The sequence below is a fragment of the Mauremys mutica genome, chromosome 17, assembly GCF_020497125.1.
Source record: "Mauremys mutica isolate MM-2020 ecotype Southern chromosome 17, ASM2049712v1, whole genome shotgun sequence".
NCBI classification, from domain to species: Eukaryota; Metazoa; Chordata; order Testudines; family Geoemydidae; genus Mauremys; species Mauremys mutica.
In genome coordinates, this window is record NC_059088.1 from 19,614,893 (window position 1) to 19,631,489 (window position 16,597).

Consider the following 16,597-nt stretch of genomic DNA (forward strand, 5'->3'; position numbering starts at 1 on the left):
AAGGTTGGCTGCCAGGGAGTCTTCCTGGCAACATTTGTCTTCACTTGTCTTTGGTCCCTGCGGGGGCTGGTTGGGTTTGGGATTGGTGGATCCCATTCTAGTTACCACATCACCCCTGGTGTCAGACTGACACCCCATGTCAGCTCTCATGGCCAAAGCATCCCACCGCTTTCACCACATGCCTCACTCCAACCTCGGCTCCCACCCAGGATTTATAATGGGAATTGCAGCAGCAGCGCTTTGTCTCCCAGGCTCCTCCTCGGACTGAGCCAGGCACCTTCCAGCTCCCACCCCGCTGAGATATGAACCCAGCTACCCATCGTAACAAACTGCCCCCCCGGCCCAGGCTCCTGTCCCTCCTGCCCAGCTCCCTCACAGATGGGCGACTGCTGCGTCTGCCCAGGGCACCCCAACTCCAAAGCACTAAGGGCCACTCCAGGAGGCAATGGCTTGTTTCGCCACCTCCTCCCATCAGCACAACAGGTGCCAGCCTGGTGCCTTCACATGGGACGGTTGTCCCCCTGCACACAGCGAGCAGTGGGGTCTCTGTTTGGTGTGAGGGGGCCAGGGAGCAGCCCTGACCCCAGAGAGGATCAGGGCCGTGCTGCTCAGCTAGAGGAGGTCTCCTTCAGCTCGGCCTCATGCAGGGAACTGGCTGGCAGGGTCCCAGCCCCTGGCATGCTTGTGATTTAGGAGTCTGGGGTCTGCCCTGCCATGGGGATCCAGCAGGCACCTCCGGCCTGGGCTGAGGACGTGCTAGGCCAGGCCTCCTGCAGACGGTGATAGCAAGGCCCTTCCATGGGACTCGTCATGGAATCTTCACTCACGTTACAAGCCACATCCCAGTGGGGAGCCTCTTAGCACTAGCGGCCTACGGGATCTCCCAGGGCCGGGGGAAGGCAGAGCAACAAGGGCCCAGCTGGTGGCTCAGGGCTCATGCCCAGTGTAAAGGGCCTTCACCAGCTCAGGGAGGTCAGAGTGGCTGCTTGCTTGTCTTTTCAGCACTTTGTATGGCCCACGAGAGGGAAGCCCCCTGGAGAGGCAGGGGGACCGGGACTGTGTCCTGCCTGCCAGCCCTGCATGTGGCACAGCAGCAATGAGGAGCGCAGGTGCTCAGGGTTGAAAATAGAGCTGGGCAGGTGATTTACGCCACGGCTCCTCGCTTTGCTCTTTGCCGCCGAGGGATCCAGCTGTTTCAGGGACTGAGATCTGTCTGACAGCCAGTGTTTGCCATGCTCCTGCCCTCTGGCTCGCACTGCATTCCTCCTGGGGGCTGCAGTGGCCCCTACGCGGCCACAGAGAATGCTGCCTGACAAAGGTGGCTGTGTGCCCGCAGTGTGTTTATCACTCGCTCACACATGCCAAACAAAATCCCCCTTTCAGTTTTGTTCCTCTCTCTCTCTCTCTCTTTCCCCCACCGCACCAGATGCCAGGCTCCCATTGGCCCAGGCATTTTGCAGACCCTGCATCACCGAAGCCCTGGCTGTTTTTAAACCCAGGGGCCACTCTCCAGCCATCCTTCGGCGAGGAACTCTCGGCCCCACCGCTGGCTCGCCCATGCCGCTAGGAGTCATACAGTAACTGGAAGCCATGTGGTCCCAGGGCGCTTCGGGGAGTGGGAGCCTCGTGCTGGTCGCTGCCCTATTCTCTGCACTGGGTAAGTGGCTTCTCCTGGGGGGTGGGGAGCTGTTCTCTCTTCCCAGAGAGACCAGCGGGTTGGCGAGGCACATGGTGGGAGTGGGCCCTGCCCTGCAAGGTGCATGTCTCGGCAGTAACCAGAAGCCACGTGGGGCTGGGAGAGGGAGGCAGAGGATGAGAGGCTGTTGTGGAGCAGCAGTGCCAGGGGTTCTGTTGCCGGGGAGATGAGTTTTGTGACTGTTAGACTGGCAGTGGCTGCCCCTGGAAAACGGGCAGGCTGGGCTGTGCCTGCACCCTCTCCAGGAAGGTTCCTGCTGCTCCAGGAGCCACTCATACAGCCGGAGTTTCCCCTGCACTTTCCACCCAGAGGATCCCAAAGTTTTACCCAGGCCACAGAAACGGAGCCCAGCTGCATGAAGCTCTGGGCCTCTCCTCGGCACTGCCAGGGACCCAGCTGCCCTGTAAGGAGGGGCGCATGCAAGGGAGCTGGTGACATTAGTGGGGAAGGTCTGAGTGGGCAGAGCATTTCATGGGGGTCTCTTGAGTCACAGGAGCCAGAGGTGGGGCTGGAGCAGGATGGCTCCAGGGACTGTTTGAAGCATTACAACTGCATCTTTAGCCTTGAGCTGCCTCGTTGCTTTGAGTCAATGACTCCCTGGCACGTCTGGTTCCCTTCTGTCCAGAGAGCCCTGCAGTCCTTGGGCACAGAGAGGAGGGAAGAATCCTGCACCGGCCCTGGGAGATGCCTCCCCCATCCCTGGCTGGGGGCTGGGGCAAGAACCCAGCTCTGGCTAGGGTATTGGCATTCACTGGGCTGAATGGCGTGTTTCATTCCATGCATTCCCATGTGGGACGGTTCCTGGCTCTGTCACTGCATTGCCCACCAACCTCCCTCCCATCCTGTGGGGCAGAGACAGGATCCGGCTGCTCAGAGTGCTGGCTGTTGGGGGCGGCTGCAGGGGCGCTCCCCTCTCCCTCTCCTTGGGCCCCTGGGCTGGGCCTGGGGGGGCTGCCGTTGTCACATCAGCACACGTTTCTGTTCATTGGACGCTGGTAACAGATCCCATGTCTGTCAGGGGAGGGTGTAACAGGCTGACACATCCTGAACTGTAGTAGTCTCTCAGGGCCAGACTGGTAAAGGTATTTAGGTGCCTAGTGGGCACTGAAGTGTTTTTAAAAATCCCACAAGGCTTCTAAATCCCTGTAACAATCTGGCACTCCCCCCAGCAGTGACATGGCACGTGCAGCATCCCAAGGCTCTCATGGCACCTCTCCGGTAGCTATCAGAGCATAGGAGCTGCTGTGCCAGAATGGACAGTCAGTCTATATAGTTTTGTATCCCTTCTCCTGCCATATGAAGTTAGATCACTGGTGTATCTAGCCCCATGTCCTGCAGCTCCTTGGTCTACGTTGTCTGATATTACAAATAATACATGAAGCTAGAACCAGTTCATCCACTGGGCATCAATGAATCTATAAATGTTACTGGACTAAGCCAGGTTTCTATCTACTCCTGTCCTGCCTTCTGTGGTACCGGGGCCTTTGGGCAGGTTTGCACATGGTGATGGGAAAACCCCTTCCTGACCCCAGTGTGATCAGCTCACACCCTGGAGCATGAAGTTTCCTCTCTCTGATTAACCCAACGGCCCATGTCAGCCCTAGTCAGTGTAGAACCTGGTGGGGTTCTAGCTGCAGGGTGTGTCTTGCTAGCCAGCTCATGCAGCAGTGAGTTCCACAGGTGAATTTCTCCTATGATCCCATCTCTTCATCAAGATTAGCTGTCCAGTTCCCATCTTCCTCCCCGCAGGGTGAAGGGAGGACAGGGAAGAGGCAGGCCCCTGACTCAGAGAATGCCCCAGAGAGCGGAGCCGCAGTGTGCTCCTGCCAGCCCCCCACTCACTGCCTACCATGTCCCTGGAACACGCCCACTGCCAGCTCCTGCCTTTATCCCAGAGCAGGGTTTGCCTTTGGGATCTCTTTCCCTTGGGCCAGTCGGGGATGTTTGGCTCTGTGTCCCTCAAGGCAGCATCAGGCTGCCACCCAGTGGTCAGGGCCACAGCCCAGGCAGGACAGCACTGGCCCTCATTGGTTCCTTGTTCTTCCCCCAGCCCAGCTCCAGTGCCAGCTTCCTGGAGGCCCTTTGGCTCAGACTGCAGCCTGGCTACCATGTGAACGAACCTGTGCTCCTTGCTCTCCCAATGGAGCGGGGGTTGGGGAGACCCATGTGGGAAGATCCCCCTTCTCCCATCCCTTGCTTTCCTCCTGTCCTGGCAGCCTGAAGGCTCACGGACAGCAGGCACAGCCCTGTGTCCCACCGGAGCAGTGCCTGCCTGGCAATGGCACCAGGAGCTCCCAGCCATTCAGCGCAGGCCGTGCAAAGCAGAAGAGAACTCGCCCATGTCTAGCTGAGCTCGGTCCCTGCCTGGGTTTGAGAATAACGGGCCAGATCCCCCACTGATGTGAGTCAGCCCCACTCCATCGGCTACCATTGGCACAAAGCTAAGTTACATCTGCCGAGGGTCCCTGAGGGCTAATTCGCCATCATCCTGCCCCTTGTGCTGCCATTTACACCAGTGCACAGTGCCACTACGCTGGTGTGACAGCATTTACAGCCGCTGTGCACTGGTGAAAATGCCCACACAAGGAACAGGGTCTAGTGGTGAGAGGAGGTGAGAGGAGAGATGGACCTTTGGTCTGACCCGGTACGGCCATTCTTATGTTCTTATGAGGCAGCTGCCACCAGAACTCCTGGGTTCTATTCCTGGCTTTGCCACTGATTTACTGTAGACTTTGAAATGCACCCATCACAGCCTCCAGGCCCAGATGACAGTGTCCCTTGGAGCAGGAGAACAGTTCTGCCAAACTGACACTAAACTGGGAGGAATGGTAGATATGCTGGAGGGTAGGGATAGGATACAGAGAGATCTAGACAAATTAGAGGATTGGGCCAAAAGAAATCTGATGAGGTTCAACAAGGACAAGTGCAGAGTCCTGCACTTAGGACGGAAGAATCCCATGCACTGCTACAGACTAGGGACCGAAGGGCTGGGCAGCAGTTCTGCAGAAAAGGACCTAGGAGTTACAGTGTACGAGAAGCTGGATATGAGTCAACAGTGTGCCCTTGTTGCCAAGAAGGCTAACGGTATTTGGGGCTGTATAAGTAGGGGCATTGCCAGCAGATCAAGGGACGTGATCATTCCCCTCTATTCGACATTGGTGAGGCCTCATTTGGAGCACTGTGTCCAGTTTTGGGCCCCACACTACAAGAAGGATGTGGAAAATTGGAAAGAGTCCAGCAGAGGGCAACAAAAATGATTCAGGGGCTAGAACACATGACTTATGAGGCGAGGCTGAGGGAACTGGGATTGTTTAGTCTGCAGAAGAGAAGAATGAGGGGGGATTTGATAGCTGCTTTCAACTACCTGAAAGGGGGTTCCAAAGAGGATGGATCTAGACTGTTCTCAGTGGTAGAAGATGACAGAACAAGGAGTAATGGTCTCAAGTTGCAGTGCGGGAGGTTTAGGTTGGATATTAGGAAACACTATTTCACTAGGAGGGTGGTGAAGCACTGGAATGGGTTACCTAGGGAGGTGGTGGAATCTCCTTCCTTAGAGGTTTTTAAGGTCAGGCTTGACAAAGCCCTGGCTGGGATGATTTAGTTGGGTTTGGTCCTGCTTTGAGCAGGGGGTTGGACTAGATGACCTCCTGAGGTCCCTTCCAAATTTAACATTCTCTGATTCTATGAAAACCCCACCCACTGAAAACCATGGCCCTGGAATGGCAAAGGTCAGGGAGACCACCACCCCTGGCCCTCAGGGTCCAACTACCCCAGGGTTTAGCTGCACATAAACACTGCAATCGAACCCTGCAGGTGACTCGCACCATAGCAGGGTCAGGAGAGCCAGCAGAGCCAGACTCTTCAGCATCTCAGGGGCCGGGCCTCACCTCTTCAGAAGATCATCATCCCAGCCGGTCTGAGCTGCCTCCCTGGCACAGGGCTGGGAGGGGGCTCACTTTGGGCTTTGCAGAGCTTCCATCCTGCAAACTGGAAGCAGCCAAGAAGCCAGTGCAGTCTGGGCAGCCCGTGTGATCCACTCTCTGCCTAATGCAGTACCTGCAGCATCACAGAGGGAGCTGGGTGACCAACCTGCTCTGTAGCCTTGGGAGCAAGTCATACACACACACACATACCCCCCCCACACACACACACATGTCCCATGACTCAGTTTCCCCATCTGTGCAGTGATGATCCTGGCCGCCTCCCAGGAGGATGCAAGGGTTTGGTCCCTAACCTGTGCAGTGTTGGAGGTTCTCAGTGGGCAGGGTCTGGGGAGCAGAACGGGCATGTTCTCTCCTGCTGGGCAGCCTGGACCCTGCACTCTGGGGTTCAAGCACCTCATCCCTTGGCTCTTCCTTCTCCTCTCCCCCTGCCCTCCCGGGGGCCCAGCTGCACAGACACTAGCACATGTTGAGCAACTCTGATGGCACCTTTCTCCGCTCACGTCCATGGCTGGCGAGCACGAGTGGAAGGGGGAGTTAAATCCGCAGCTTCCATTTCTCTGAGTGCACAAAGGCCTGACTACCTGGTTGGTACCCCCGACATTTTGCTAAAACACTACAGTGTGCTGGCACTTCCCATAACCACTCTGCTGCTGCTGAACTGCCAGGGAGCCCACTTAGCACCGCTGCTCTGCCACAGAGGGCTCCAGGTACGCCTGGGAGAAACACACCTGCCGAGCTGCATGGGGCACTAGTGCACCCAGCTAGAGCACACCTGCCGTGCTGAATGGGGCACTAGTGCACCCAGCTAGAGCACACCTGCCGTGCTGAATGGGGCACTAGTGCACCCAGCTAGAGCACACCTGCCGTGCTGCACTGGGCACTAGTGCACCCAGGGAGAGCACACCTGCCGTGCTGCACTGGGCACTAGTGCACCCAGGGAGAGCACACCTGCCGTGCTGCACTGGGCACTAGTGCACCCAGGGAGAGCACACCTGCTGTGCTGCATGGGGCACTAGTGCACCCAGCTAGAGCACACCTGCTGTGCTGCATGGGGCACTTGTGCACCCAGCTAGAGCACACCTGCCGTGCTGAATGGGGCACTAGTGCACCCAGGGAGAGCACACCTGCAGTGCTGCACTGGGCACTAGTGCACCCAGGGAGAGCACACCTGCAGTGCTGCACTGGGCACTAGTGCACCCAGGGAGAGCACACCTGCCGTGCTGCACTGGGCACTAGTGCACCCAGGGAGAGCACACCTGCCGTGCTGAATGGGGCACTAGTGCACCCAGCTAGAGCACACCTGCCGTGCTGAATGGGGCACTAGTGCACCCAGCTAGAGCACACCTGCCGTGCTGCACTGGGCACTAGTGCACCCAGGGAGAGCACACCTGCCGTGCTGCACTGGGCACTAGTGCACCCAGGGAGAGCACACCTGCCGTGCTGCACTGGGCACTAGTGCACCCAGGGAGAGCACACCTGCCGTGCTGCACGGGGCACTAGTGCACCCAGGGAGAGCACACCTGCCGAGCTGCAAAGTTTGCTTCCCCTCCCCTCCTCAGACCCAAAATGGCCCTTCTGTGTCACTGTCTGGGGAGGGAGTTCGCAGCCAGCCCCACGTGTCTGCCTCTGGCTTTGCGTCCCCTTAGTTCACAGGGGAATGTCATTAGCTGCCCCCCCTTGCCAGCTGGGAGGACCCAGTGATCTTCAGGGAAAGGACATTTTGCTGCAGAAAGCTCCTAAAGCACAAGCTCAAGGAGAGCTGGGCTGGGCGGTACAGACAGCAGCATGAGGCTGGCACTGCCCACCTGGCAGACATGCCCCGGCTCCTCTTGCCACCTGGAGCTTCCTCTACCTGTCAGCTGTGGTGATTCCCTGCCCTTCCCCCGGGCCTATGGCCCAGCGGCTCGGTTTGTATTTGGTAGAATGCCACGACCCACCCTTGGAGAGGCGTCAGATAAGACGCTTTCCTGAATGCCGGCCTGAGCCAGCCCTGCTCCTAGCTGCGCTGGGTGCTTCTCAAGGCCCTTTTACGTCCCAGACATTAGTGTATTAGGGCAGGAGAGGAAGTGAAACCCTGTGAGCTCAGTGACTGGCCCAAGGTTATGCAGGGAGCCTGCAGCAGGGAAGGGAATCAAAGGCAGGTCTCCTATGTTAGTGCCCTGCCCATGGGGCCATCCTTCTGCTCCAGCCAGTCCGGGAGGGAAGGGAGTCACAGGCCTGGCTGGCATTTCTCCACAGTGCTGGCCTGCCTGTTCAGTGTAAGTGGAGCTGGGGGGTGCAGGGTCTGACCCCCTTAGTCAGGGTGGGGCAGGGGCACGCCCCCTTTAGCTGCGGTGACGTGAGGTGAGGCCAGCGGCTGACTGCAATGTCTGCGTTACTGGAGCACAGCACAGCCTTCCAGCTCAAACATCCGGAGCTACAGCAGCACCACTCTCCCCACAATCAGCCCCAGGGGCCTGGCCTGGCTCCTGGGCCCAGCTGCCCATGGCAGTGGCCCGGGAGCAATTGTGGGTCCTTTGGTTTCACAGACTCTTTCTGCCCCATCCTTGGTGTGTTGAGTGCCACGGCTCCTGCCTGGCTGTGGCCAGCTGCCAGCTCCCACCGGCTCCATTGGGCAGGATCTGTTGCCCACAGCGGGGAGAGAGGAGCAAAGCTGAGTGCTGGCTGGGCCCAGCTCATGCAGAGGCACCGAATGGGGCCCAGCGGCTCTAAACCACCCCGCTAGGGAGTGTCTCGCTAAGGGGCAGTGGTTGAGTCAGGTCCTAGGAGGAGCCATGGCTAAAACCAGCGACAAGGGGCACCCGGCACCTGCAGTAGGGAAGAAGTGGAGTTTAGCTAGCACTCATCAGCTAACCTCAGCTCCTCCCCTAGCCAGGATGAGCCCCAGCCCAGGCCACGGCAGGGCCTTGGCCTCCAGCCAGCGCCTCTGACAATCCCTGCCCCACCCTCAGCATTGACGTGGGGGCAGGAGGCTCCGTTCCTCACAGGGCTGCACTAGGGAGCGGGAAGAGACATGGGGCACAGAGGGCAGTGGCCCCGCAGGTGTCAGCCAGGGCATCCACCGGCCTGGATGCAGCTGTGAATGGCCATTGAACCAGGGGCGCTGGTGCAGGCTGGACAGATATTCCTGAGGGGTGTCTGGCCCCGCTGCTCTGTCTGGCCCAGGACTTGCCCCTCAAGCCGGTGAGAGGGTGAGACCCCACGGTGGGCAGCCAGGATGGAACAGCAGGGAAAGCTCCCTCCACTGTCAGGAATGTCAGCTCGGGGGTGGACAAAGGCCTGGGCGAGCGCTTGTCTGGAGCACAATTCCCGCTTTGAGCTGCCAGCTCAGCATCACCCGAGTGGCTCCAGCACGCCCAGCAATGTTCTGGCCCCCGACCCAGAGCCCAGTGAGCCCGCCAAAGCCTCCTCCAGCAGAGCTGGGCCGGGCGGAGGGGAGGGGACCCGAACAAAGCCATACACAGCAGGGACAATGGGCCAGTGTCAGGGCCCAGCCCTTGTGTATTCTCCGAAATGGAACAAAGGGGCCTTTGCCCCCCAGCCGGCATGTTTCCAACGAGCGCTGTGCCAAGGTGGGCACGCGGCCTCCTGAGGGAGCAATGCGCCTGCTGGCCTGAGAGTCAGGGCTGGCTGAGCCCATCTAGAGAATTCAGAGTGACCGCATTGCCTGCTAACACCCCCACCTGGCACCGAGGATGGACACCCCTCTAGACTCTCCATGCCCAGCATAGCACCGGCCATGCCACCGGTGACAGAGATGGTGCCCTCATGTGGCATAGCCCTACACCACTGCACAGGCTATCGTAAGAGGGAGTCCCATAGGCGCTGCTAACATCTCCTTCCACTGCGCAGCCTGGCCAGCCTCTGCCTGCCGGGACAGGAGCTGTGTGACACCCCGTGCCACCCTTTAGCCATGCCACGTACAGGGGGAAGGATCCCATTGTGGGTAAAGCACCAGCCTGGCATCCAAGCTGTCTATGCTACAGTCGTGGCTCTGCTACTACCTGGCTACGTGACCTCGGGCAAGTCACTGTGCTCCGCGTGTGACACAGAGACACCCAAGCCCCGGGCTGTGGCAGGGCTTCCCTGGGCTGGGAAGGGGAGAGAATCGTCCTTTACTAGCTGGGACTCTCCACTGCTGGGTATTTTGCCCCTTCCCCGCCCACGCATGCAGATGTGGGCAGGGTGCCTAGGGGCCTAGCATACTGCTCAGCAGTGGGCAGGGGCTGGCTTGGATCTGCTCCTGGGCAGCGGGGCTGGAATGACTCTCGGGCTTCGTCTCCCTGCAGTGCTGGCTCCGACCCTGGCCATCCACGTTTACACACACCGGGAGGTCCATGGCACGGTGGGATCACAGGTCACCCTCGCCTGCAGCTTCTGGTCCAGCGAGTGGATCTCTGAAGATGTCTCCATCACCTGGCTGTTCCAGCCAGAGAGCGGCAAGGACACCATCTCAGTAAGAGGCTGGTGGCCCAGGCCGGGCCCCTGCGTCCATCCATCCCATCCCCTAGGCTCTGCCCCAGCTTAGCTCGCATCCTCATCCCTCTCTTGTGTCTCCCCCCAGATATTCCACTTCGTGAAGGGGCAGCCCTACGTCGATGAAGTGGGCGCCTTCAAGAATCGCATGGAGTGGGTGGGGGACCCACACCGCAAGGACGGCTCCATCATCATCCGCAACCTGGACTACACCGACAACGGCACCTTCACCTGCGACGTCAAGAACCCGCCTGACATTGGTGGCAAGTCATCTCAGGTCACCCTCTATGTCTTCGAGAAAGGTACGGCGGGAAGGCGCTCAGCTCATGGCTCTGCCCCACTGAGATGTGGGAGCCGGCTAACTTCCAGTCACACCAACATCCTCCTCGCCTGCCCCTCGTTATCTGGGGTGCCCCACACCTGTTCTCACCCCTCAGACTCTCATGTGGCCCCACCCTGCCCCTCAATCAAACGTGGTCCTGTCCTGCCCCTTCGACCCACACATGACCCCACCCTGCCCCTGAGACCCATGTGGCCCTATCCCGCCCCCAAGACTCACACATGACCCCATCTCACCCCTCAGACCCCACGTGACTCCAGACTGCCTCAGCCTGGGGTCTGGATGAGGAAACCCAGCTTATGGGGAGCTTCGCTGCTCATGCCAGGTTCAAGCTGGCAGTTACTGGCTGGAGTCAGGGGCTGAGAAATCTCAGCACCACGTAGGCACCACACCCAAGTCGGGGATTCCCAGGAAAGGGACCTGGGGCTATCCTAACTCTGCCCCCACCACCCTGGCATGGTCCAGAGCCACCCCTGCCCCTTTGAGCCCCTCAATAAGCCAGCCAGAGAGCCCACCCTCCTGCCACCTCCCCTTCACTCCACCCTCTGCACCCCCTGTCCTCTCTCCCCTCATGCCCCCTCTGGATTTAGCACACAGATCCCTTCCATGGCCCTTTCCATCCTTAACTCTGCCCTGGAGCAGATAACGTCCAGCGCAGGGCTGACAGTGTTTCCAGTGATCATTGTTGATGTTCCAGCAGCACCTGAGGGTCCCAGCCAGGAGTGTAGGCCCTTTGTGCTAGGTGCTGCCCACAACACTGGACAAGTAGCCCATAGGGAATAATCCTCCCTGACACCCAGCTGAGGGACTGTAGAGACCTAACAGGACTTTTGCCACTCTAACTCCTGGAGTCTTGGGGGCAGATCCCAAGGCCCCTACCAATGTGGGGAGATGGGAATGGTGGGCTGTGGTTGGAGAATGGAACTTCTGAAGAGCGAAGCCTCTTGTTAAGCCAATGGCAAGACTGGCAGCACCCCCCAGCCCCGTTCGCCGCCCCACCACAGGCCCCACTGCCTCAATACACCTTGGCAAGGACCTGCAGTCACTGGATGATGCCGCTACATGCTAGTCTGCTTCCAGCCAATAGGGGCAGCACTGAGACCCCAAATAACTCATCAGACACAGCCATGACACGGGACCCACCCCCAGGCAGTACCATAGTGGGGGGGGGGGCTGAACTGGAGCCATGTATCTCAGGCTGTCCCACCTCCCCAGCTCTGAGCATGAGCAGCGTTCCAGGTGTGCCTGTGTGTGTACTAATCCCAGCTGTGCCACCGACCTTGGGCAAGCCCCATCCCCTCGCTATGCCTCAGTTTCCCCTCCCACCCATTGTATATTCAGACTGTGAGCTCCCTGGAGACACTGTGTATCTGTTCAGCACCTGGCACAATGAAGGTCTATTGCATTCAGTGCAATAATACTATAGGTAATAAACACTGCTAAGGAACCATGTTCAGAGCCCTGCCAAATCCCCATGGATTTCACAGATTTTAAGGCCAGAGGGCCCACCCTAGTCAGAGCTGCTGCAGAACCCAGGCCGGAGACCCTCCCGCAGGGCTTCCGGCCTCCAGCCTCTATCTGGCGGTTGAGCCAAAGTGGGGCTTGGGGCAGAGTCCTAGGGCATGTGCCTTGGTAACAGGTCGCTCTCCTCCTCAGTACCCATCAGGTACGGTGTGGTCTTGGGGGCCGTCATCGGAGGAGTGCTGGGGTTGGTCATCCTCGTGGTGGTGATAGGCTATCTCATCAGGTATTGCTGGCTAAGGAGGCAGGCGACGCTGCAGAGGCAACTCAGGTAGGGATGTGCTGGAGGGGCACGGCGTGGGTTGGGCTGTGGTGCATGGGGTGAAGCACTGTGCAGGGGGTGGGGTGGGGAGATCACTGTGCTGGGATGGGGGGTTGGGGCTGGGGTGGGAGAAGTGCTGTGCTGGGGGCTGCCTGTTGGGCTGGCATCCCCTAGGGGGTATCTGCAGGGGGAAGGCTCAGGTGACTAATTCACTCAGGGGATGGGTAATGGCAGGGCAGGGACAGGGTACACGTCAGGACCATGCTCTTCCTGCCTCCTGCACTGGCTCCTGCTGCGATCTGCGGGGAAGCTACAGTGAGGCTGGTGTGAAGCCAGTGGCTCCTTTCAGAAGCCCCTGGTCAGTTCGAGTCCAGTTCCCCTGCTCTGCTCTGCATCGCTTGGCAGGCTGGACACAGCAAACAATCTGCATTTGAGTATGGCCAAATGTCAGTGTCTACATGTAGGAGCAAGAAATGCAGGCCATGCTTACAGGATAGGAGACTCTGCAAAAGATTTGGGGGTTGGGGCTCCCAGTGTGATGCTGTGGCCAAAAGGGCCACTGCAGTCCTTGGATACATCAACAGGGGAATATCAAGTTGGAGTAGGGAGGTTATTTTACCTCTGCATCTGGCACTGGTGTGACCGCTGCTGGAGTCCTGCATCCAGTTCAGGTGTCCACAATTCAAGAAAGAGGTTGACAAACTGGAGAGGGGTCAGAAGAGAAGAGCCATGAGAACAATGAACGGTTTAGAAAACCTGCCTCCTAATGATAGATTCAAGGAGCTCAACCTATTTAGCTTAAAAAAGAGAAAGTTCAGAGGTGACTTGATCACAGGCATCTGGCATTGGCCACTTTCAGAAGACAGGATATTGGGCTAGATGGACCTTTGGTATGACCCAGTACGGCCTTTCTTATGTTCTTATGTACCTACATGGGGAACAAATATTTAAGAACTAGCTGTTCAGTCTAGCAAAGGCCTAACACGATCCAATGGCTGGAAGTTGAAGCTAGACAAATTCAGACTAGAAACAATGTGCAATTTTTTAACAGTGAGGGTAATTAACCATTGGAAGAACTTACCAAAGGTCATGGGGGATTCTCCATCACTGGCCATTTTTAAATTGAGATGGGATGTTTTCCTAGAAGCTCTGCTCTACTTCAAACAGGAATTAATTCAGGGAAGTCCTGTGATCTGTGTTATCCAGGAGGTCAGTTTAGATGGTCACAATGGTCCTCTCTGACCGTGGAATCTATGAATCAGGCGTCTTACAGGCAGTGATGACCAATTTCTGTTCTTATTTAGTGCTATGGAGAAAGGCAAACTGCATCGGTCAGCCAAGGATTCATCAAAACGAGGCCGCCAGGTGAGCGGGAGAGAACATGACGGGGGGGAGGTGGGGCACTCATAGGACAGCACTAACAGAGCTACTGCCAGCCCCAGATCTCAAAGGGGGTAAAGCACCCGGGTCCCCCTTTGCAGACAGGGAAACACAGGCCCAGGGAGGAGCAGTGAGGCAGCAGGAGGCGGGTAGAACCCACCTATCTCAGCTCCCAGCATCACACTCCAGCCTCACAAGGAAAACAACTGAGCCCTTGGCTGCCAGTGGGAGCACGCCCCAGGAAGGAGAGAGGGAAGTAACCTGCTTTCCCTCAAGTCACTGGTAAATCTCCCGCTGCCTCCAATGGGACCCACAGAAAGGTCCCAAGTTAGGGCCTGATCCTGTGGGTTGCCCTTAGGTCCCCTGAATCCAGCAGCAGTCGAGATCTCACAGCACCCCACTGGCTCATGGCCCGAGTGCTGGCGGGGCTGGAAGGAGGGTTACAGACCTGGGAAACGGCCCAGCACACTAAGGCCTCCCTGCTGCCCCAAGCCAGCCCTGACAGTGTTTGCCGCTGGTGTCTCCCCACACACTTGGGGGTGGAGTTTACCCATCAGCCACAGCCTTCCTGCCCCACTGCAGCTGCCAGCCTCACCGCTCTCCTTCCCCCCACAGCCCCCTGTCCTGTACGCCATGCTGGACCATAGCCGGAGCACCAAGTCGGCCAGCGAGAAGAAATCCAAGGGCGGCCTGGGCGATTCCCGCAAGGACAAGAAATAGCGGTTAGCAGGCAGGGAAGGTACCCCCCAGGCGGGCGCCGAGTCCCCCCGCAGTTCAAAGGTCGTCATGACCATCGAGATGGAACTGAGGGGGGATGAGGCTGAGGCCACTGGCCTCAAACCCGTCAAGTCCCCCAGCAAGAACAGTCTCAAAAACGCCCTGATGAACATCATCAAGATGGACTCGGAAAAATGACGAAGGCCCCCAAACCGAGGAAAGGGGTGTCCTGCCCCTCCCCCTCGGCTTCCTGAGGGAGGGGGCCAGGAAGCCTGCCCCACCGTCCCCTCCTCCTGGCTTCACCTCTCGGCATTACTCCACGTTGCTCTCTGGTCCATCGGGCTGAGGGACAGGGCTAGGCCATGGCACACCAGCGCGGGCTCCCTCTCTCTAGGCTCAGCTGCAGAGGTTCCAGGAACCCCAGTGCAGAGCAGCCGCATGTAGGAGCTTTGGGGAGACCAGAGGAAAGTTGGGATGGGGGCATTAGCCCCTCCTGGCACTGCAGGCGAGACACTGCCAGGCAGAATCACGCGTCCCTTCTAAGATAGCTGGTGTGAGGGCAGTGCCAGCCCCACCAGCAGGCGCCTGGTTGGCGAGAGGTGCCAGGTTGCACCTGCCCTGGGACTGTGTATGGATGAGGGAGGGAGCTGCCCTGGTGGGTCTGCGTGCACCACATATGGCCCCAAGCCAGCCAGGTGACACAAAGGCCTGGGACAGAGCAGAGGAGACGGCCCCAGGCAAGAAGGGTGCTGCCAGTGAGGCATCTCTCATCCTGGCCCCAACTCCTCCAGGGCCTGCCCCTGCCCTCAGGCTGGGGGACCCTACAAGGATTTGGGTGTGGTCCTTGGACAGGGTCCTCACAGAAATGGCCGCCCAATGCCCTGGCCTGAGAGACCGGACTCCCAGCAGCCGCTGAGCCTGACGAGACATGGAAGCCACGAGAATGGGATGGCCAGGGCCCCTCGTCCCTGACATGAAACCCCTGCGTACGGTACCTTCCACTGCGTGAACGTCTGTAAACAAAAAACCTCCCCGGCCCGGCGCCCCGGGCACAGGTGTAATTTTTTATTTGAAGACACAATCAGTGATTCTGGGATTCAGCAGGATGGTTTAACCCCCGACTCCCCAGGGGCTTCCCTCGAGCAGGGGCAGCTAGGGGCACCATCTAGTCCCATCCTGGTACCTGCCAGCATCTGCCCTCCCACCCCCCAGCACTGTGATGTCTGCCCCATGGCCCCTGCTCCCTGCCCCACAGACCATGTGGGAGTTACACCATCCTGGGACACCCCCAGCCCCCCGGCTCCAAACCCTTTGGTGATGGAGGGGTTTTCATCCTCCGGGAGGGTTTTTACCTTGGATTCATCCCTTTTGCTCTTTCGTCCCTTCTTGCCATTTTCTCGTCTCTTCCCGTGACTGAGCACAAATGATGTCACACGGTGCCCCCCGCCACCTTCGCTCCCTCCAGGTCTCTCTGCTCCTGCCCTGCCCAATGTCAGATTAACCCTGTCGTGATGACGCACTCGGTAACCCCCCTGTGCCCCGGGGCCCATTGCCAGCAGCCAAAGGCTCCTGGAGGAGGGGAGACTGCCTCAAGGCCAGGAGGTGCCACATTGAGGACCCCCTGCCCAGGCTGCTGCTGGGACCCCCATCTCCCACGGCCTCCTCTCTGCCCCACAACTGGGCTGCCCTTCCCCGAAGGACGAGCCAGGGCTGGCTGTGCCCTAGGGACCAGGCCAGCGGGTCACTGTGTGTGTATGTGGATACCGCAGTATCTATGGCAGGCTCTGGGCACGCGCTGTGCAGATAACGTCCGTCCATGAGGAGCTGTTCTAAACCACTAAACTGCAGCTGTGTGTGTCCACTGACGCATGGTGTATTTTCTACGTTCTGTACATTCCCCTGAGCAACAAAGACACCATTAAACCCTTAATAAAAACTGACATTTCTAGGAACAGACAGACAAACAAACAGGCTGAGCTTGTTATCCTGCATCCCCCGCCGTGGGTTGAGTGGCCTTTGCCACAGATCAGCCATGGGTAAGAGGAGCCCGGCTGGCTTAGCCACACAGCCTCACCCTGCCCAAGTGAGACCCCATCGAGGGGCGAGCAGGGAATTCAGTCCTTGGCCTCTCTGCTCTGGAAGGAGCCCTTCAGGGCCTGACACCATGCTGGGAATTTTGCCTTTGACTCACGTGGGTCCTGGAGCCGGCCATTAGCACCACTGGAGTTTTGTGACATGGACAATTGTTCCCTAGGAATCCA

General features: G+C 58.6%; 1 protein-coding gene across 1 annotated transcript; it reads left to right on the forward strand.

The window, feature by feature from the left end:
• Positions 1-1,463: 1,463 nt before the first annotated feature.
• MPZ (myelin protein zero) lies at positions 1,464-16,285 on the forward strand. The gene is given in 6 exon segments (XM_044991952.1): positions 1,464-1,657; positions 9,930-10,096; positions 10,205-10,418; positions 12,113-12,248; positions 13,544-13,604; positions 14,235-16,285. Coding segments are annotated over 6 exon segments (945 nt in total). The 5' UTR covers positions 1,464-1,590; the 3' UTR covers positions 14,535-16,285.
• The last annotated feature ends 312 nt before the right edge of the window (positions 16,286-16,597 follow it).